Below are 23,329 nucleotides of genomic sequence, written 5' to 3' on the forward strand. Positions count from 1 at the left end.
TACTTGACTAATCCCTTAAAGAGTGCTGTGTGAATCATTGTAGCTGATAACAGTATGAACTTGCCTTTTTTAGTACTCCAGCACAGGGAGCAGACATACTCTAAAACCTTTTTTAAATGGGAATGACCATTGTCTTGAGGCTGAACAGATTTGAACTCTTGTTATTCTGGCTCTACAGGGGGATTGCAATATCCTCTCCAGACCTGCTGGGTCAAACAGTTTAAAATAAAAGGTTGAATTTGTTCTTGTTTGAATGGAGAGACTATAGCATTCCCCTTGTGGCTGAGTACAGGGACATTCAGGGAACATGGAATCATGACTCTGCTGAGGCCTATAAAACCGCCATTTCCATTTCTAAGGGCTCATAAAGATTGAATTATTTCCCAGACCTCTGGCCCTGGTGCAGGCCTGAACACACAAATCGAAGGTATTTTGCCTGCTGAGTTGCTGTGAAAAGTCTGACTTTTTTTGTGTGTGTGTCTTGTATGTCCTTGCATTTTTATAAGTTTCCTCCCTATTAGCTCTCCTGACTTCTTCCAGGGTCAGAACCCAAGTTGCCAGCTCCTGCTAGAGCTAAATATCGTTAACCCCAAGGACTAATGAGGTTTTTATGCCATCGTTCTTTCTCACATTTACCCTCAATTTTGGATAAATATTAGAGCATTTTAAAGAAGGAATAGCAGAAAACTGACAAGAACAGAAGCTTTTTTAGCAGCTTTTAAGTCACTGTTATCTATTACAGGTCTTCATGTGGACTGGCATGAAAATGATTTTTCAAAACGTATCTTAAATGTTCCCCAGGAATTATATGAAAAAGGTTATGTGAAGGATGTGGATGATGGGCTGAAGGTAGGTTACGAACTCTAGGGAGTGATGTCTTTCAACTGACCAGTTAGAGTCACAAAGTAATTTGTAGCCTGGTTCATGATATACACCCATGATGGCATTGGGGTTGTAAGAACCGGAGATACAGTTTATAGAGTAAGGAAGTAACCTAGATTTAACAAAAACAATTTAAATTTGTTTTGAAGCAAGCTGCTCACCTGGACAGAACATTTCTTAGGTGGCTAAATCAGAGCTTTTAGGGAGTACCGATTCTGCTCTCTACCACCTGTTAGTGTGTGTATGAGGTGGCAGGGGTAGGGGACAGAGCGACACACAACACACATTTGCCCCTGCTTGAATTCAAAACTAAGAAGCCAGGCAGACAGAGAAATGTCAGCTTTATTTCAAATGGAGATGTTGGTGAAAATGGCTTCAGTGTGTAAACTGAACGCCCGAGTTCAACATGCTTACTCACTGGGTACTTGCAGTGCTGAGTAACCACAGACTTTCCTCTGCAGAGACAGAGCTTTTTACCATTCAGCTTCTTGTATCACTGAGAGCTGACTAAGAGCATATGTTCTGTGCAGTGGGCTGATTCCAAAGGGCAAGAGGCTGAGCTCTGCATGCTCAGTTCCTCCTTCCAAACTGACCAATCACACCATTCACTCTTTTTTCCTTGGGGAGGGGTGAGGGAGGGAGCCAAGAGAGGCTGAAGGTGTCTAATTACTGTCCATTCTTGTAGAAACAGGAACCCAAGCAAAAGGAGATCCTTTCTCCCAACAGTGCCTTTTCTTTCTTTTATAGTTCTCCCCATTTTGTTCCCCTTTCACTTTTTAAATAGTTGGAAGTGTCGGTTATGCTTCCAAGTAGATGATGAAAGAGGCTATTTTAGAAAAACACACTACTTGTGTTTGACTTTGTATGTTATAAATTCAAGAGGGATGCTGAAAGCTCAACTAATTTTGCTCTTTTGTTTGCATTTCAAGTTAAGCCTCTCATAATCTCCTGAATAATTATTTCTAATTGAATTGCAAACACTATACTCTATTTGCTGTAACTTGCAAAAGAGTAGAAGCCCTTTGTAAGGAACTAGCTATTTTGCTTATCAATTGAAATTCCTTTTTTTTTCCTGATCATAATTTTAAATGTAAAAATTTCTGGTAGAAAATTTGGAAGGCCAGAAAAGAGATGATGGTAAAACCACCCATAAACCCACCATCCAGAGATAGATACATGTTCATAACACATTCATACATCTTATTTCAGCCTTTTTTGATTCATAGTATATATTATTATCATGTAGTGATCATCTTTATTAATAGATTCTCATAATTATGATAAGTATAAAATTAGGGTCTTACTGTATATATATATATATATATATATAGTAGTATATATACTGCTAGTATATATACTTAGTAATCCTAGTTTCTTTTCCTGTTTTTTATTATGTATAGGCATTTTCCTCATGACATTAAAATTCTTCTAAAATATTCTAAAAAGGGGCATCTGGGTGGCTCAGTCGGTTGGGCGTCTGCCTTCGGCTCAGGTCATGATCCTAGGGTCCTGGGATCAAGGCCTACATCAGGCTTCCTGCTCAGTGGAGAGCCTGCTTCTCCCTCTCCCCCTGCTCGTGCTCTTTCTCTCTCTCTCTCTCTCTCTCACTCTTTCTCTCAAATAAATAAATAAAATCTTTAAAAAAAAAATTCTGAATGGATGACCTGTGCCTAGAGCCTTCATATCTTTTTACACAAGGCCTACCTTCTTACTGCCATCATGTGGACCACCCTATTTTTTTTTTTTTTTAAGATTTTATTTATTTATTTGACAGAGACACAGCGAGAGAGGGAACACAAGCAGGGGAGTAGGAGAGGGAGAAGCAGGCTTTCCGCGGAGCAGGGAGCCTGATATGGGGCTTGATCCCAGGACCCTGGGATCATGACCTGAGCCGAAGGCAGATGCTTAACAACTGAGCCACCCAGGGACCCCTACCCTATATATTTTTTTAAGTCTTTTTCACATTTGTGGCTGATTCTTTGGTACTTAACACTCAGTGATAGCTCTTTCTTTAATAACATTATTTCATCAGGCTACCTCCGTTTATAAGCATAGAAGTGAATAGAGGTAAGAGAATTTTAGAAGAGATGGAACTGTACTTAATCGACTAATTCAACATCTGAAATGCTCTTCTTTCTGTTGGTACATGTTTAGATATTGTTATAATGGAAACCGTAAATCACTGGAATGTTTTAACAAAGGAATGACTTAGTTATTCTAAATTTTGGTTAACTTTTCCCCACTTTACTTTTTGCCATAACAATACAATCTGGACATCTTCTGTATTGTTACATGTAAAAGTCACCTCATCCCTTTTAATACTTGCACAGTATTCTAATAGATGGACATATCTTGATTTAACTAGCTCCATCCTTAACAGATATATAATAATTTCCAGAAAGTTTTAGGATTGTTACCTGATCATTATTAAATTCTATAAATGCAAAAACCGCATTTAGAGTATGTGTTGAAAATTAGTGTTCTAATTTTTTTTTAATATTTTAGTGTCTTGTTATTTTTATCTTTTATGAAAAGTTGAGTGAGAAAATAATTTCTGGATACACGGGAGTTCTGATTTGTTGAATCTTATACGTTGTCAGAAGCTGTACTGGGAACATCAGCATTTTATTAAGTGAACTACTTACACCTTTTTTAAAAATAAAAATTAGAGGTAATACATGAATACCTACATACTATAATTCCAATAATAGAGAAATAAATATAGTAAAAAGTAGAAGTATATCTACCCATCTTCCTTTTAGAAATCACCACTGATGTATATTCTAGACTTTTTTTTTTTTTTTAAAGATTTTATTTATTTATTTGACAGAGACAGAGATAGCGAGAGCAGGAACACAAGCCCCGGGAGTGGGAGAGGGAGAGCAGGCTTCCCGCCAAGGAGGGAACCCGATGTGGGACTCGATCCCAGGACCCTGGGATCATGACCTGAGCCGAAGGCAGACGCTTAACGACTGAGCCACCCAGGCGCCCTAGACTTTTTTTTTATACCCTGATATGTGGGTGTATGAATGCATACATAATCATATATAAATACATAAGTTTTTTAAAAGATTTTATTTATTTGAGAGAGAGAGAGCGCAAATGGGGGGAGGAGCAAAGGGAGAGGAACAAGCAGACTCCATGCTCAGCGGGGAGCCTGATATGGGGGCTTGATCCCATGACCCTGAGATCATGACCTGAGCCAAAATCAAGAGTTGGATGTTTAACTGACTGAGCCACCCAGGTGCCCCATAAACATATAGTTTTATTTTGTTTTTGATGTATATGGGATTATTTTAGGTTGAACCATATGAAAATGCCAGTATTCAACAATTTTTTTTTTTAACCTACAAAAAAAGGGCACTTTCTTTTTGTTCAACCTAATGCTACAAATACTGTTACTACTTTTTTTTTTTTCACCTATGTTACTACTTTTCTTTTTCACCTATGTCTTCAGGACCTTTCTATTTTACTACTTTCGGACCTACCAAAAACAGCATTTTTTTTAAAGATTTTATTTATTTTTATTTAGAGAGCGAAAGAGAGAATTTGAGCAGGAGGAGGGGCAGAGGGAAAGGGAGAGAGAGAATCCCAAGCAGAGTCCATGCCCGACATGGGGCTCAAGATATGACCTGAGCCAAAATCAAGAGTCAGTTACCCAGGTTCCCCCAATGACAGCATTCTTAAAGGGAGAAGGTGCCAATTTTCTCCTTCCCTGTTAATACTACTCTTATTTCCATTTTTCTCTTTTTTTCTTGAAGGCAGCGGAGGAAGTTGGATATCCAGTAATGATCAAGGCCTCAGAAGGAGGAGGAGGGAAAGGAATCAGAAAAGTCAACAATGCAGATGACTTTCCTAACCTTTTCAGACAGGTAGAATACAAGTTGTTTTTGTTTGAATTTACATGTATGTCAGAGATATATCAGAGATACATGATATAACTCACAGTATATATATAAACTGTTACGTTGTACACCAAAAACTAATATAATGTTGTATATCAATTATACCTCAATAAAATAGAAGATAATAAGTCATCATATAATTTGGATGTCCAGAAAATATTTAATTTTCTCTGTAAGTACTCTAGTCTTTCTCTCTAGCTCCTACCTCCTTATTAGCAATGTCCAGTTCAGTGTAAGGTTTTATTCACTAAGATAACTCAAACAATAGTTACTCACTCTATGTAAAAGTGCTCAGTTTCTCAGATAGCTCTTCCCTGTATGGTGCATGTGGAAGAGACGCTAGTAAAAGATTGTGCAAAGTAAGATTTTGCCTTTCTACCTTTTTGTGTCCCTCTTCTGCTGTCACTGCAAAGTATGCGGTTAACTCTTATTCTGGTTGCTCTTGGCTTGGCCAGACTCAGGCTCTCTGATTGAGTTTATCTTACTTTAGTTCAAATTGGCTGCAGGCTCCTGAGTTTTTGCTGTGTGTACCAACTACCGGGCCAGCTCTGCAGTCTACACCCTAGTCTGTGCTGCCTGGCCACCACACGCAGACACCCTATGGCAGGTTCACATTCTATAACTGGGGATGGTTAGGAAAGCTAAACCTCAAATCTCTGTCTGTCTAACCCTCTGGTTTGCAGCCAAGTGGTGTAGCCATACTACAAGTTGTGGAGGCCAAAAAAATGATCTCTTTTCAGAATCTTAGATAATTGGTAGACAAAAGTCTCTTCTTTCCTGCCCTAGAGCTACCCTCACATACTTGACTCATACTTTTTTTCTCCTACCAGAAAAAGAGGAATCAGAAAAAGGAAAATTGGGACACATTCTGGCCTTTCACTCTCCTAGCTTCCCACTGTTGTTATTTTTCCCAGCATTTTTACTTTGCACAATCTTTTACTAGTGTCTCTAGCCACCTTCTGTTTGCTCTCTTTTTTTTTTAAAACCATTCAACAGCAAACTGATAAAGGTGATAAAGGTGTTGTTTTGCTGCATTGTCCTATTTTGAATGTCAAAATTCAAATATTACCCTTCTTTTTCTTTATATTCCTTTTGTAGTTTATCTAATTTCATAGGTAGATCAATGCCTCATGGGGTCTAAAGAAAAGGTCTTTTGCTCTTAGAAGCAAAAGAAAAAGCATGTTAATTTTTTAAAAATACAAGTCCTTTAGATGTTTCAAAACTACTTATTACTGTGGAATCAAATAGTTGAAGAATCTAGAACACTAAGATTAGCAAGTTTTACGTGAAAGTCCTCAAGTTCCAATAATGATTAATTAAATAACAAACCAATCATCCCATTGAGAACAAACTAGAAAAGCTGGACAAATTTTTTTTTTAAAATCTATTTTAAGGCATTAGAAACCTTTCAAGACAATAAAGAGTAATGGGGCTAAGGTATAAGAGAAGAAGGAAACCTGAGGAGGTGGCATTTGAGACCACTTTTTCCCTAGAGATATCTTCTGGTTTGAGAAGAAGGAGTTAAAAAGCTGATTGGAGTTTTCAACAGTTTTACAAGACTAAAAGGACAAAACTTAGCCTTTAGAGTTTGCTAAGGAGGATTCCCTGGGAAACCCTCCCACATTTTAGGTTGGGATCTTGAAGGGACTATACCTTAGGAGTAAAAATAAACTGGAAATAGACCAACCTTCACAGGGACTAAATCTCAGCTTCAAAATACTCAACCTTTGATTCAAGCAAGGGGTTCTAGGATTGCTAGTGTCACTAGCCACTAGAAAGAAGCAAATATAATAACATCCAGAACCTCAAATTATTTCTATTTATTTTTCAAATGAAGTTTCAAATAGCCATTTCAAAGTAAGCAAGCATATCAAATTACATGACTGAAAATCTAGAAAAATAAAAGTCAGTTTTAAAGGGCCCACAGAGAATTTAGGTAATGGATCTATCAGACAAGGATTTTAAAGTAACTATACTTAATGTATTCAAGGAAATTAAAGACAAGAATTTGGTTGGAAAACTGGAAACGATAAAGAAGAAACAAATTCTAGAACTGAAAATACAGTAACTAAAAATAAGAAGTCAATAGAGGAGTTTAATAGCATGTTAGATGCAGTTGAAGAGAGAATTAGTGACTGGAAGATAGAAGAAAATTCAGACCGAAGCCATGAAGAGACAAAAGGATGAAAAATACAGAAAAGAGCATGTAAGAGATTATTTGCAAAGATGAACATGATGACTCCTCCCATCTCTCTATACAGACCCCTATGATTTTTGCCTCTCTTCCCATCAAGAAAGACTGTCTTTTTTCCCCACTCTTTAAAGTTTGGCTAACCCTATGACTTGTTTTAGCCAAGAGAATGTAGCAGAAATGATTTATAAGTTCTGAAGTCTAAACCTCATTTCTGCCCTTGCCCTCTTGAATTGAGCCTCATACTGACAAGTGAAGAAACCAGTCTAGCCTTTTGGAGAAAGAGAGGCTGCATGATGTAGAGATGATTTGTCCCAGCTGAGACTTCCTAGATCTACATGCTGACAGCATCACATTTGAGACAAGCAAGTGAGATCCTATTAGACCATCCAACCCCAGTCAAGTTGCCAGATGACTACAGCTGCATGAGTAGCTCCTGCCAAGATCAGCAGAACTACCCAACTGTGCCCCACTCAAATTGCTATAAGCAAATAAAATAAAATGGTCGGTGTCCTAAGTTACTAAATTTTTGGTGGTTTGTTAGGCATCAGTGGGTAACTGCCACAGAAATTGCTACCCCAAAGGTGTGATGCTGCCACAACAAAAAAGTAAAATATGTGCACTGGCTTTAAGACTGGCTCATAGATGGAGGCCAAAAAAATGATGAGATTTTTCATGAAGGCTGGAGGAATGATGAACAGACTGTTAGTGGAGGCTGGATAGGCTGTGAGGGAATTAATAGTAGAGTCTGATAAAAAAAGGTTAACACATGTTTTATAATGACAAAACAATTGTCTGAGGTAACTTGAAAGACGGAGAATGTATTTAATGAACTCATGGACCTAGTTAAGGAAATCTCTAGACAAAGTGTTGAAAGCATCTGTTAAATCCTTCTGGTTACTTAATGCTAAGGAATTATAAGAGAGAGATGAGCTAATGAAGGTGTTTCAAGCTTGTTGAATTTGAAAATAGTTTCTCATTCCCAGTCTCTCCACCTGGCGAAAGATCTTCAAAGTGAAAAGTGACCTCAGGGTAAAGGCCAAGTAAAGAATACCTGTGAGATCCTTTAAGGCCTCAGACATATTTAAGACACGACCGGGTAGATTACCCTCTCAGTTAACAGGAAAGAGCTTCAAAGAATCTTAAAGGTGTTGTCCCACAGCAGCCTGATATGCCCAAAGTATAGAGATGTCTGTGCAGAAAAGTTACAGATCTTTTGGGGCAGGGAGTAAATCTCCCAGTGTGATTCATAGGAAACCCACAACATTTTCAAGAAAGTTGTACTGATGATTACACCAAAGGATCCAAAAGGGACAGAGGTAGTTCAGACTTCAAAGAGGCTTCTGTGTCTCTTCAACTTTCTATAAACAGGAAGCAGACTGAGAAAGCTATTCAGCTGTAAATATCAGTCATTTCCAATAAAAAAAGAGATTTGTCAGAGAACAGAGCTAGGAACCCAGAGGGCAGAGCTAAGAGCAGAGGAGAGCCATGGATTAGGAAAATCACTCCCAGGGAGCAGAACAAGGAGCCTAACAAAATTTCCCTGTCTCTAGAGTCAGGAAACCTGAGATGCAGAGTTGCTATGGAACAGTGACTGCTGTGTACTTCCCATCCTCTCTTCTTTGAACAGGAATATCTTTTACAGTTATCCTTTCCCCATCTCATCATTAAATATTGGGGGTGTTGGGGCAGATAACTTGTCTTTTTAGTTCCCAGATCGTTGGATCAAGAGAAACTGTACCTGAGGAGCTGCACCCAAGGAGTCTCATTCGCATCTGGACATGATTCATGAGAAAATGGACGTCAAGCCTGATGCCATGATTGGATGACTTTGGGGGTCTTGGGAGGGGGTGAGTCAATTTTGCATGTGGGAGGTATATGAATTATTGTGGCCAGAGGGCTGACCATAGTAGATTGTTTGCAGAGATGGCCGCAATAACTCCTCCCATCCTTGTATGTATATCCTTTTGCAATGTGATTGCCTTTCCTCTCATCAAGAGGTGGCATCTCTTTTCCCACCCCTTGAGTCTTAGCTGGCCCTGTGGCTTGCTTAAACCATTAGAATGTGGCAAAAGTGGTGTCGTGTAAATTCTAGAGCCTAGAGCTTGTGAAGTCTTGCAGCTTCTGCCCTTACCTTCTTGGAACACTGCATTGAAGAAGCCTGAGCTAGCCCTATTGGAGGATGAGAGTCCACATGCTATAGAGATGAGCTGTTCCAGTCAAGGCTCCCTGGACCTACCAGTCGACAGTCAACACAAGTCACCAGACATTTCAGTGAGACCATTCAGCCCCACTTGAACTACCAGATGATGATATGCACACAAGTGACCCCAGGCAAGACCAGAAGAAGAACTGCCCAGATGAGGACAGTATCATGAGCAAATAAAATGATTGATGTCCTAAGCAACCCACTGAGTCTTGGGGAGACTTGCTACATAGCAAAACAGCATAAAAGACATATGGGATATAGTGAAATGATCTAACATCTTGGGCTTTGAATCTCAGAGGAGGGAGAGAATGGAACAGAAGCAATATTTGATGACATCATGGAGCAGAAACAGTATTTGAAGAGATAACGGCTAAGAATTATCCTGAACTTATAAAAGATACCAAGCACAGATTTTAAAAAATAAAAAACTATGAGCCACACAGGATAAATACAGAGAAAACCACATCTAAGATTACCAGAGTAACTCTGCTACCTCGCCCCGCCCTAAAAAAAGAGAGAAAGAAAATCTTAAAGCAGCTGTAAAAGGTTATTTTCAGAGGAGTAACAATATGTTGATAGCTGACATCTCAGTAAAAGCAGTGGAAGCCAGGAAACGTTGGATGATCTTTAAAAGAGCTACAGGAAAACTACTGCCAATGTAGAACTCTATCTCCAGGGGCGGTGTGCCTCCACACTGAAGATCCAAGTCCTTCAACTACAACACTGTGACAGAATGCGAACCAGGAAGGCACCTCGTCTGGAGCAGGGTGTACATTTGGCTGTCTGCCGCTGATGGCCGTATTTCACCCTTTTGTGGGATGTGTGTGTGTCTTTTCAAACTATTTTGTTTTTCACTTTTGTAACACACTGGATGTTCCTGTGTTTCACAATCACCAAGTAATAATCAGTTATATAACTAAGAATGCAGGATCTTAAAAATAGATGAGGGCATGAGCTATGTTTTATTCATTTCTGTATTCCTACTAATTCACGTGGTCCCTGACACTTTTAGGCATCTGCCTGTTGAAATTGAAGCAGCTTATCAGGATAGGAAAAATGCTTACTACTTAAGAATTTGTTTTATTTCCTTTTCTAATATAGGTTCAAGCTGAAGTCCCTGGATCTCCTATATTTGTGATGAGACTAGCCAAACAATCTCGTCATCTGGAGGTACAGATCTTAGCAGATCAATATGGCAATGCTATCTCTCTCTTTGGTCGTGACTGCTCTGTACAGCGCAGGCATCAGAAGATTATTGAGGAAGCACCTGCTGCTATCGCTACTCCAGCAGTATTTGAACATATGGAACAGGTGTGTATATGAAAAGCTGTAAGTTTTGTTTTCTTACACAGGACTACTACTCATTCAATTCATATACCAGTCTGAGAATACTGGAATTTCACACAGTGGTTCTAGGTAATTTATAAGATTATATCCTTTTCCTAAAGGAAAAGTGATTCTACCATTCTCCCTCTAAACATTTCGGGCTCTCAATTAGTTAACGCTTTTGAAAAAAATTATTTAGTATACTATTTTGAGTAGGGATAAAGAAAAGAACTGTTTGGGGATTTTTAATCTTACTGTTTAACATTTTTTTTCAGATTTTATTTATTTAAGAGAGAGAAGGCTTGAGCAGGGGAAGGGGTAGGGAGAGGGACAAAGGGAGAAGCAGCCTCCCCACTGAGCAGGATTCTGGGATCATGACCCGAGCCAAAGGCAGACACCCAACGGAATGAGCCACCCAGGTGCCCCTAGAGGGAGAGAATCTTAAGCAGACTCAGCGCTGAGCACGGAACCCGACATGGGGCTCTCTCTCAGGACTGAGCCACCCCGGTGCCCCTGATTTTTTTTTTTTTTTTAATAAGCTCATGATAATCAGGTAGTTCCATTTTTTGAATCTTCAGATGTATTTATTGAAATCCATTATCTCTTAAAAGGTCCTCTACGCATCTCTAAAGTTTATATATTCTGTATTTTTGTGTAGAAAAGAATCTCTCAGCAGTCTTGCACTTCTAGTTTAAGGGTCTGAACATGGGCTTTTCTGGAATAGTGACTGAGTCATCTTATCGGAAATATGTTTTCCATCTCTTTTCTCCTGAATTTCAAATAAGCTAAATATATGGTCATTTGTGTTGGAAGTTTAATTTATACATTGTGTGAATTTATTAAGAATCATTTCTTTACCTGCTGTAAAAAAGAGGCCTCCAAAATTCAGTGGCTTTAATAAGGTATAAATTCTCTTTCTCATTCTCACCATCATTGCAAGATGAGTTAGTACCAGGGACCCAGATTTATTGCTGTGCCATTCACTAGGAATGGGGTCAGCAAACTACACCTTGTTAGCGAAATCCAAACTGCCAACTTTCTTTGTAAATAAAAAGTTATTGCATCACAGCCATGCTAATTTATTTATGTCTGATCTGGCTGCTTTATCACTGCAATGCCGGAGTTGTGTGGTGTGGCAGAAACTATATAGGCCACAAAGCTGAAAATAATTACTATCTGGTTCTTTAATGAAAATGTTTGCCAACCCTTGCTCTAAGGTGTTATTATCTTCATGATTAAAGGTTCCTCACAAGATGAGGTTCGTACTATAGCCTGTGGGAGGAGGCGAGAAAGGACTAGGAGGGCAAGCATATAAAAATGTGATCCAGAAGTTACCCATATTACTTCTGTTCATATCCCATTGGGCAAAATTCAGTTACACAATCACACCTAGCTATAAGGGATGTTGGGAATTGTAGTCACTAACTGGGTGGCCATATACTCAGCTGAAATTCAGGAGATGCAATTACTAGATGAATGACACACAGAAAAATCGCTGGAGGGCATTTAATAATTTAATAATCTGCCTCAGTCTGCTCCTCTGGCTACCCATTATCTTTTCACACCCCTTTTCTCACTTTCTTACTAACATACTTAGTCTTTCCCCAAAGAAGACAGCCCAAAGTACCAACCAGTTACTACAGTCAGCTCAGAGTCCAGGATCTCTAGGTCATGTACATTTCTCTGCATTAAATGTTCATGTGGCTTTTCACGGGCCAGTGGCCTAAAATACAAGTTATCTACCCCCAGTCATTCCTCCCTCCAGCATCTACCCAATATACAGTGATGGAATATGAACAGGATTACTCCCCATGGTCCATAGCAGTTAGCAGATCCTTCTAGGCAGTAATTGTGGTGATTTCATTTAGCCCTCTCGCTGCCTCTGGTTCTGCTCTCAGGTAGTAAATCCCTTGCCCATCGTCCCTGAAGTACCTGGCTTCGTTCCCTGTGAAGTTCTTCCTCATTGAGTTTTCTCTGTGATTGGGCTTTAGAGACTATGCCTTCTTTGGCAGAGCTGGTGCAAGAGTGGGGCCACAAATACTACTCTAGTTATCAATCACAGGCTTTTCAAGGCCAGGTTTGTGGTATGTTTAGAAATACAATTCCTTCAAAACTTAGTTAAGTTTCTGGATTATTTGCTTGCACCCAGCTTCAGGTAGGAGTAACCACACTCCCCAAATTTCTAGATACATTAAGTTTTCCTCTACTAGTGGATCTTTGATACTGGGTTGCTTCAGGGTGAGAATCTAACCTGGTTTTGGGGTACAAAAGCAGTTGGTTTTTTCACATTCTGACTTTATCTAACTTTTTCTTAGGGCTTACGTAGTGTGTTGTCTGCCATCCAAGTTATTGTGGAAGACAGTTTACTGAATGTTTTGTTATGCCTAACAATGAGGCCACAGCCTTTTCTTTCAGTCTGCAGTATTTGATTCCTTGCTACCCACTACTCTGTTGCTAAGCTAGCATCCCATATTTTAATTTTTTTTTTAAAGATTTTATTTATTTATTTGATAGAGACAAAGCGAGAGAAGGAACACAAGCAGGGGGAGTGGGAGAGGGAGAAGCAGGTTTCCCGTTGAGCAGGGAGCCCGATGCAGGGCTCGATCCCAGGGCCCTGAGATCATGACCTGAGCTGAAGGCAGACGCTTAACGACTGAGCCACCCAGGCGCCCCTAATTTTTTTAAATAGTAGCATCCTACCTAGATTTTATAATTTTTTTTTTTTTAAGATTTTATTTATTTATTTGACAGAGACACAGCGAGAGAGGGAACACAAACAGAGGGAGTGGGAGAGGGAGAAGCAGGCTTTCCGTGGAGCAGGGAGCCTGATGCGGGGCTCGATCCCAGGACCCTGGGATCATGACCTGAGCCGAAGGCATACGCTTCACGACTGAGCCACCCAGGCGCTCTGAATTTTATAATTTCTGTATTGATTAGTTTACAGGTTAAGCAGTTAATAAAGAGATCCAAAAAATAAAATGACCTTGTTGAGGTAGAAGTTTATCTTTCCTTCCCATCATAATCTCAGGTGAGCTCTCCAGGGTTGTAGACAGTTCTGCTGCCTGAGGCCATCTTGCAGTTCAGGTTCTTTCTGTTTTGTTCTGCCATTCTTAGTATGTTCTCATCTGCATGGTAGAAACTGGCTTGAGCTATTACGACTGTGTTCCAGTGCACAGGAGGGGAAAAGACAGGAATAGAGGATAAGTAGTTTCCTTTCCAAAACCTGATTCAGGGCTTATGCATATTACTCACTAATGCCGACATTACTATGTCAAACCTTAGTAACTAGCTGCAAGGGAGGTTAGAAAATCTAGTCTCTAGCTGGACAGCCATGTTTCTAGGAAGAGTAGTAGGAATACTAAAAACCAGGGCACACTAAATAGTCTGCCATGGCGGCTTTTTTTTTTTTTTTGCCTGCATACACTTACACCTGAGAGGGTGAAGTTGTCTGTGATCCCAAGTGAGAAACAGTTTTCCCCCAGCTCTGGATTGAGTTTGCCATCCATGTCTTAGGGGCCTTGTATAGTAATCAGGGAGGGTGAAATTTACTCTTATGTGGCTGAAAGCCTTTGGTGGCTCTTAAAAACGGTGGATATTTGAGTCAGGGAGAGAGGGAGGGGCTACAGTGGTCCACCAGCTCATCAAGGTTGAGATACTTACGTTGACTTATGTTTCTTTGAGTGTGCGGTGAAACTTGCCAAAATGGTTGGTTATGTGAGTGCTGGGACTGTGGAATACCTCTACAGCCAGGATGGAAGCTTCTACTTTCTGGAACTGAATCCTCGGCTGCAGGTGGAACACCCTTGTACAGAGATGGTGGCTGATGTCAACCTCCCCGCAGCACAACTCCAGGTGAATCACCTTGATCTTGGCTGAGCGAGTTGCCTGCAGGAGTTCGAAAGTCTGAGATGCCCAAGGAACGGGTTTAACCGGTGCCTGATAAGAGAGAAGCACCTCCTATCTAAGTCTCATCTCATGTTCATCTCGTGCTGTATGGGTTGTGATGTGTGGGTTGGTTTTACTGATGTGGTACAAATCTAGTAATACTATCATGTTTTTTAAGCCAGACACGTCTGATAGAAACTGTCACATTTTAGAAAGAAATTCTTAAAATAATATGCTTTTTAATTTTTAAGATTTCATTTATTTATTTGACAGAGAGAGAGAGACAGTGAGAAAGGGAACATAAGTCGGGGGAGTGAGGGAGGGAGAAGCAGGCTTCCCACTGATGGGAGAGCCTGATGCGGGGCTCGATCCCAGGACCCTGGGATCATGACCTGAGCCAAAGGCAGACGCTTAATGACTGAACCACCCAGGCGCCCCTAAAATAATATGCTTTATTCAATTAATTGTAAAAAACTTTACAGCTTTGTCCTCCACTCCTTTTTTTACTCGTGTTCTGTAATGAAGCAATTCCACATCAGGGTGGTGGTGGAAGTTTTTCCTGGCAAGACTCTGGTAGCACCTGTTTATTTTTGTAATGTTTAAAGTGCTAGTTGTCAATCTTGTTTTCTCCATTCGGCCCAGGAAACAAATGTTATGGGAAACAGTAATGGCTAATGGTGAGGTTTGGTATTATTTGTATTTAACACGTCTTTACCCACAATGGGAGGTCCTTCTGTATTCCAATGAAGTACTAAAGATTTATTTACTTTCTGAGTGGTTTGTGGGAATAATTATGACACAGTTAGGACTTTTTAGCTGTCTGAACTTCTTGGATAGTCACTTACACTGACTCTTCCCTTCTGTATTTTAATCCTGCTCCCTTAATGGAGAAATGTCAGTAGACACACACAACTAGGGTTACTTATTTGATTGTTGTAGAATACAGGCTACAAAGATGTCCATCGACAGATGAATGGATAAAGAAGATGTGGTGTATATATACAATGGAATATTATGCAGCCATCAAAAGGAATGAGATCTTGCCATTTGCAACGACGTGGATGGAACTGGAGGGTATTATGTTGAGTGAAATAAGTCAAACAGGGAAAGACATGTATCATATGATCTCACTGATATGAGGAATTCTTAATTGCAGGAAACAAACTGAGGGTTGCTAGAGTGGGGGGTGGGGTGGGAGGGATGGGGTGACTGGGTGATAGACACTGGGGAGGGTATGTGCTCTGGTAAGCGCTGTGAATTGTGCAAGACTGTTGAATCTCAGATCTGTACCTCTGAAACAAATAATGCAATATATGTTAAGAAAAAAAAAAGAAGAAGAAGGTAGCGGGAGGGGAAGAATGAAGCGGGGGAAATCGGAGGGGTAGACGAACCATGAGAGACGATGGACTCTGAAAAACAAACTGAGGGTTCTAGAGGGGAGGGGGGTGAGAGGATGGGTTAGCCTGGTGGTGGGTATTGAGGAGGGCACGTTCTGCATGGAGCACTGGGTGTTATGCACAAACAATGAATCATGGAACACTTCATCTAAAACTAATGATGTAATGTATGGGGATTAACACAAGAATAAAAAAAAATACAGGCTACAATAGAACATTTTAGGTGGTGGCTTACTAAAATGAAAAATCTTACAGGTAATCTGATAGCCTCCACATTTTAAGGAAAGTACCCATGAAAATTGAGTGACGTTTTTCCTTTCAGATTGCCATGGGGATCCCTCTATACAGAATCAAGGATATTCGTATGATGTATGGGGTATCTCCTTGGGGCGATGCTCCCATTGATTTTGAAAATTCTGCTCATGTTCCTTGTCCAAGGGGCCATGTTATTGCTGCTCGGATCACCAGTGAAAATCCAGATGAGGTAACCTATCACTTAAAAGGTTTATACTTTTTTTTTCTTGTGAACTTTACTATCAATATGGTATCTGGAGGCCTGCTTCTGCAATAATCTTGGGACTTCCTCTGGAGAGGGAAATTTATAGAAGTCTCATCAGAGCAGACAAATAGGTGATCACTGCTCCGTTGACCATTTAATCCAACTTTAGTCATTATAGAGTCCTCTTTGGGTCTGTAGTACTGAATGTTGGCCCTTAAGCCTTTCTGATTTTTGTGCATATTTCTGCTTCCCTATGTGATTAACACAGAGCCGAAACAATGAACATATAAACGTTCTCTTCCTTAGAAATATAATATGGTTTCTCATATTCTTCATTCTCTAACAGGGTTTTAAGCCCAGCTCAGGAACAGTTCAGGAACTGAATTTCCGTAGCAATAAGAACGTTTGGGGTTATTTTAGTGTTGCTGCTGCAGGGGGCCTTCATGAATTTGCTGATTCTCAGTTTGGTCACTGCTTCTCCTGGGGAGAAAACAGAGAGGAAGCAATTTCGTGAGTATAATAACATTTGATTGCATTTAAAAAAATAAATTTGTGCTAATCTTCAGTGAAAGTGTGAGCTTGGGAATGTGAATCATTTACCTGCTACAAAGGTACTGATATGGACAATGTTTTGGAAGAAATATATCTTCAATTGTACTTGCATTCATGTTGTGTTAAATTACGCAGTGTTTGGCAGATGGTTTTGTTCTGAGTCTTTTCAAGTATTTTTACTTTCAAATAGTTTTGATAAATTTATAAAATTGATTGCTTTAAAGAAATAATATTTTTCCATAGAAACAGTATTGTTTTGTGGGGGAGGTAAATTCTTGACCAAGACCTTGGCACGGTATGAAATCATAGATAAGATTTGCTATTTGTCATCAAAATAAAGGTATGGCTGTAAATGTCCTACAGCCATTTAAAATAATAAACTGCTTGTTACATGAAAATGACATAAGGGAACTATCCACACTGTTTACATAAGAGTCCTCAGCGTGCTATGAAATTTACACACAGCTTGTACACATATAACTGCTATATCGTGTTATTAATATTCTATTAAACATAAACATTGAATATTATTATTTTATTTATCTTAATTAAACATAAAATATTAAAAGAAGTTCTGCTTGCCTGAAAAGTAGGGCTCTAGGAGGTAATTTTACACTTCAAATATTTTAGAATATCTATCAAAAATTGAACTAGTGCTTTCTATTTTTTAATTGTCTCTTTTCTTTCTTTTTTTGAAGATTTTATTTATTTATTTATTTATTTTAAAGATTTTATTTATGTGTTTGACAGAGAGAAACACAGCGAGAGAGGGAACATAAGCAGGGGGAGTGGGAGAGGGAGAAGCAGACTTCCCGTGGATCAGGGAGCCCGATGCAGGCTTGATCCCAGGACCCCGGGATCATCACCTGAGCCGAAGGCAGACGCTTAATGACTGAGCCACCCAGGCACCCCAATAAAATCTTTTTTAAAAAAATGGGATGATAATGACAACACTGGTTTTATATTCCACTTGGCAAAAGTTAACTGAAGCTTTGTATGGCTGATGCTTTTAGAGGAAACGTGAACTCTCTTGTTCATCCAGCCCCCACCAATTCTGCCTCACTCATTTACATTCCCAGAGGGGCATCTGTTGGTATTTACGTGTATAGTCCTAATTAAGGAGACCGCTGAGTATTTTCTCCAGGCCACATCCTCTAATCTGGTTCAGAAGCCTTGCTCCTTACCTTCTGATCTAATCTGTACATTCCTCTACAGTGTAAAGCTAACTAGGGTTAACTTTTAGCATATAAAAAATACGGTTTCAGGGGCGCCTGGGTGGCTCAGTTGGTTGAGTGTCCAACTCTTGGTTTCAGCTCAGGTCGTGATCTCAGGGTCCTGGGATCGAGCCCCACGTCACGCACTGTGCTTGGCGGGGAGTCTGCTTGAGATTCCTTCCCTCTCCCTCCCCCTCTGTTCCCCCCCTCCCCACATTCCCACTTGTGCACACACTTGAGCACACGCTCTCTCTCACTAGGGTGAATAAATAAATAAAATCTTTAAAAATATATATATGGTCTCTATAATAAGCTTGCTTCTTGACAACATGCCAGAAGTTCATTCTTCAACTCAGTTCGTTTCTCCTCTCTGCATAACATTAGATCTATATTCTTCAGCTTGGTGTTCATATTCTTGTCCTCCAGAATAACCTCAATCCCCATTTTCAGCATTATTTCCCATAGATGGTAATCCAAATACCACAAGAACAGGACTGTGTCTGCCTTGTTGCTGCTGTTTCCCCTGGACATAGTACGTGCTCAGTCAGTATTTGTTCAATAAGTGGCTTTGTCACTGGTTCCTGTCCTCATATCCCCTGCTTCAATCATAATGTTCCCTGAACACGACCCATGTTTTTGTTCCCCTTTCCCTTTGTTCTTGCTATTTCCTCTGTCCATTCTTTCTTTTTTTTTTTAAAGATTTTATTTATTTATTTGACAGAGAGATAGAGAGCACAAGTAGGCAGAGTGGCAGGCAGAGGGAGAGGGAGAAGCAGGCTCTCCACTGAGCAGGGAGCCAGACGTGGGTCTCGATCCCAGGACCCCAGGATCATGACCTGAGCTGAAGGCAGCCGCTTAACTGACTGAGCCACCCAGGCACCCCTGTCCATTTTTTCATTCACTGCATTCATCAGATATTTTTTGAATATCTGTTGGTGATGGCAATATAAGGTGGACCCAAATAGAGTCTCTGTCTTAATGGAATGTTATAGTCCACAGGAAGATAGGCAATAAGTGACAAAACTCAATGTAACAAATATTGTTTATGATAGTGGGGTTACATAAATGTGTTACAGGAACATAGAGCTGAGTCCGCTGACTCAGTCTAGAGAAGGTCAGAGAATGTTTCCCAGAAGGAAGTGACATCTAGACTGACAGTTGAGAAGCGTGAATAAGCCAGGCCAAGAGGGTGTGGAGAGGGAGATAGAGGTGAGAAACAGAATAATATTCTAGCTGAGGGAATGCCTGGACCATTGCATTGGAATGATACTCCTTTTTTTTTTTTAGATTTTATTTATTTATTAGAGAGGGACAGAGATAGCAAGAAGAGCGCATGAACGGGAAGGAGAGGGAGAAGCAGGCTTCTCGCTGAGCAGGGAGCCCGATGTGGGGCTCGATCCCAGGACCCTGGGATCATGACCTGAGCCGAAGGCAGACGCTTAACGACTGAGCCACCCAGGCGTCCCTGGAATGATATTCCTGTCATAGTCATAATCCCACCTATACTTTTATCCCATGTCAGATTCCACATTCTTCTTGAAACCATAGGGAGGCGGATTTTCTCCCTTCCTAAAACTACTCCAGCACTTTGCTTATATCTCTACTGACATTTATGATATTCTGCCATATGTTTTGAAAGCAGTTATTGAATCTATATTCTCTTTCCCTTATGAGTCTAGTATGTGTCTTGAGTCTGTGAGGTGCCTAATTAAATATTTGTGGAGTTAAGGATGTGCCCTGTCCAAGATAGACACTGGGCAGAAATATACAGGAAAAAACTCATAGTATTTGAAATTTTGTTAAAATTAGATCATTTTACACTTAATTGGGAAATAACAAAAGTAATGAGCAATTCTTTCCACAGATGTGTAAAATGCAGCTTAAAAAAACACTCTCACATGCAAGGTCAGACCGATAACTGATTATACCCAGCCAGTTGCCTAATTGTATGGGAACCAGTTAAGGTATTAGCATTGGTCAAAATGTATTGAACAGTATACTTAAATATATTTTATTATATGTAAAATATACTTTAATAAAATAAGGTGTAAGGAGGGGAGAATTATACCCTAATTCTAGTTAGGAATGATGGAAACCCAATAAGTGAAAACTGAGGATGGTTTGCACATAATTTGTTCTGTACTCTATGTAATGAAATATCTGTGATTTGCTGATGCTCTTATGGTAGAATCAGTCAGAACTCCTAAGTTTACTGACTTATAGATTCTCCTGCCTGGAATGCACATGAATGAGCACACTTACATGTGCACCCTCATTTGTTTGTGGAACCGTCTCTCCCCTCCCTCCCACGACTCCAAAGGATCGAAACGATTTTTTAAAATGATTGAAAAAGTAACAGATCTGCTTCTGTTCTCACAGAAACATGGTGGTGGCTTTGAAGGAGCTATCTATTCGGGGTGACTTTCGAACTACAGTTGAATACCTCATCAAATTGTTGGAGACTGAAAGCTTTCAGTTGAATAGAATTGACACTGGCTGGCTGGACAGACTGATAGCAGAGAAAGTACAGGTGTGTATTTCCCCACTTGCCAAACAGCTTTGGGGATTGGGTTTTTACAGGGTTGTGGTGTGATCAGTCCATGTCACTAGAGAAAATGTATTTGATTCTAATGTAAATGATGCTTGATCTACTTGGAAAAAATCTAGGAGTCAGTGTAATTTTAGCACCGTAGAGTCCTTGTGCCTGTGTTACCTGGTCATTTTATGGGTTCTCGTATTACTTCCTGTAGTGTATTTGAAGAGCGGCATCCAGGGATTGAAATACTTCTGTCCTCATTTGATGTTAAGTCGGCTTCAGAGTTACCAACTTTTACATCCGTCTACCAAGTGCTGATGAGAGGGGTCTCATTTAAATCAGCAGTTACCCCTTGTTTCTGAATCACTGGGCTATTCTAAATAAAATTTTGTATAAAATCATTAGACTCATCTAAATTATCTGAAGGTCCAAATTTTGATTATATACCATTTTTCTTTGAGATTAACAGTAGCCAGATCCTTACACCTTTTTGATTTTATTTATGACAAAATCTTGTTTTTGAACTCCTCTTTGATGGGTTCAGTGGAAATCTTAGGGAGAGTAGAGAGAAAGGTATTTTTCATCTCAATTCAAATGAAGCCTTTATTCAAATTCTTTTTTTTTTTTTTTAAAGATTTATTCAGGGGCTCCTGGGTGGCTCAGTCGTTAAGCGTCTGCCTTCGGCTCAGGTCATGATGCCAGGGTCCTGGGATCCAGCCCCGCATTGGGCTCCCTGCTCAGTGGGGAGCCTGCTTTTCTCTCTTCTGCTCTCCTGCTTCTGTTCCCTCTCTCACTGTCTCTTTCTCTCTCTGTCAAATAAATAAATAAAATCTTAATTTAAAAAAAGATTTTAGAGAGAGAGAGCACAAGTGGGAGGGGCAGGGAGATGGAGAAAGAATCTCAAGTGGACTCCAGACTGAGCACGGAGCCCAATGTGGGGCTCAATCTCATGACCCTGAGATCATGACCTGAGCTAAAAGGAAGAGTCGGACACTTAACCGACTGTGCCACCCAGACACCCTTGCCTCTATTCAAGTTCTAAAAATAAATATGTTTTTACCTCAAATATCAGTTGAATAATAAGGATGGAGGTTCTCAATGCTAGCTGTTTCTTCAGAGCATATGTGTACCTGATTTAAATTGAGGAGCCATGGTGCTAAGTGACCGTGCTTTTGATCTGCCTTCTTTTTCTTTCTTTTAGGCAGAGCGACCTGACACCATGTTGGGAGTTGTATGTGGGGCTCTCCACGTGGCAGATGTCAGCCTACGGAATAGCATCTCTAACTTCCTTCACTCCTTAGAAAGGTAGGCTTTGTTTGTTATAGGCACGTTAACCAGTAGTCCTGGTTTGAAGATCCATTTATTCTTCTCTCTATTCCTGGCAGTTTGTGAGTGCTACATGTTATTCAGTGATCATGGAGGTGGGGGAGAGAAAAGGTGGGGGAGAGAAAAGATGTGGGAGGTTTTTTTTTTTTTTTAAGATTTATTTATTTATTTGAGAGAGAGCAAGCAGGGTATGGGGATCAGAGGGAGGGAGAGAATCTCAAGCAGACTCCTGCTAAGTGCAGAGCCCATCTTAGGGCTCGATCTCACAACCCTGCGATCATGACCTGAGCCTAAACCAAGAGTTGGATGCTCAACTGACTGAGCCATCCAGGTGCCCCAGAATGGGTTGCTTTTTAAAAACGAATCCGGCCGAAATAAGCATTCTCTCCTGTACAAGCATGAAATCTCTCCCCCCCCCCCCCCCCCCCCGCCCAGTGATGAAAATCTGGTGTTTCTCTCTAGAATCAAACCCTGAATATTTCATATATTGCCTGCAACACCTTTCAGAAATTCATAATTGAGGCTGATATTCAAGATGACCTTATGAGTCTAGCAAATAGAGGATCAGACTATATGGGGCTAAACTAATTTCTAACTCTGGTTCTAGAGACTAAGCTCTGTCTTTGAGTCCCTGGAGGAATGGTCCGAGGGACTAATCATTTTAAAGCACTTTAATCACAGGCACTTTATTTCCTTCTGTGTTGTTAGACTGATACAAGCCTTCTTTTAAGGTGTCTGAAAGGAAGAAACAAAGTTTTAAAAATTGAACTGAGATTGCACAGTTATTCAAGTCTTACGATAAATATCTTTCATTGTGTTGCTTTCATGCACTAAAACCTTCAGCAGCTCACATTACCCTTGTGCATTAAATCTAAATCCCTCAATGTGTGACTTTCAACTCCCTATATACTTTGGCCCCTTTTTACCAGTCCAGTTTCACTTATATCTGTTCCTTACCATGCAATCTCTAATCTAGTTAAATGGCTTTCCTACTAGTGTACAAATGTGTCCCACATAATCTCCTCTGCAAACTTCCCTCCATCTTTTTAATGTTAATTAAAAATAATGTTATTATTTTTATTGACTGATTGATTAAAGATTTTATTTATTTATTTGACAGAGAGAGAGAGAGCACACAAGCCAGGGGGAGAGGGAGAGGGAGAGGGAGAAGAAGGCTTCCTGCTGCTGAGCAGGGAGCCCAATGCAGAGCTCGATCCCAGGACCCTGGGATCATGACCTGAGCCGAAGGCAGATGCTTAATCAACTGAGCCACCCAGGCGCCTCTATTTTTATTTTTTTTTATTTTTTTTTTTAAATTTATTTGTGAGAGAGAATGAGAGACAGAGAGCATGAGAGGGAGGAGGGTCAGAGGGAGAAGCAGACTCCCCGCCGAGCAGGGAGCCCGAT

The 23,329-nt window shown here is 40.1% G+C and overlaps 1 protein-coding gene across 13 annotated transcripts in view; it reads left to right on the plus strand.

Annotated features, from left to right (window-relative positions):
* The window catches only part of ACACA (acetyl-CoA carboxylase alpha), a 280,433-nt gene that overhangs the window by 100,930 nt on the left and 156,174 nt on the right, over positions 1-23,329 (plus strand). For all 13 annotated transcript variants that reach the window (XM_035026634.1, XM_035026635.1, XM_035026633.1 and 10 more), the window contains 8 exons: positions 743-849; positions 4,644-4,754; positions 10,289-10,498; positions 14,195-14,365; positions 16,118-16,279; positions 16,641-16,804; positions 20,440-20,590; positions 21,798-21,901. In XM_035026634.1, the coding sequence (XP_034882525.1) occupies positions 743-849; positions 4,644-4,754; positions 10,289-10,498; positions 14,195-14,365; positions 16,118-16,279; positions 16,641-16,804; positions 20,440-20,590; positions 21,798-21,901 (1,180 nt within the window). The remainder of the gene's footprint in view (positions 1-742; positions 850-4,643; positions 4,755-10,288; positions 10,499-14,194; positions 14,366-16,117; positions 16,280-16,640; positions 16,805-20,439; positions 20,591-21,797; positions 21,902-23,329) is intronic.

The sequence above is a fragment of the Mirounga leonina genome, unplaced genomic scaffold (genome assembly GCF_011800145.1).
Source record: "Mirounga leonina isolate KUSES-001 unplaced genomic scaffold, KU_Mleo_1.0 Mir_200, whole genome shotgun sequence".
Lineage (NCBI taxonomy): Eukaryota > Metazoa > Chordata > Mammalia > Carnivora > Phocidae > Mirounga > Mirounga leonina.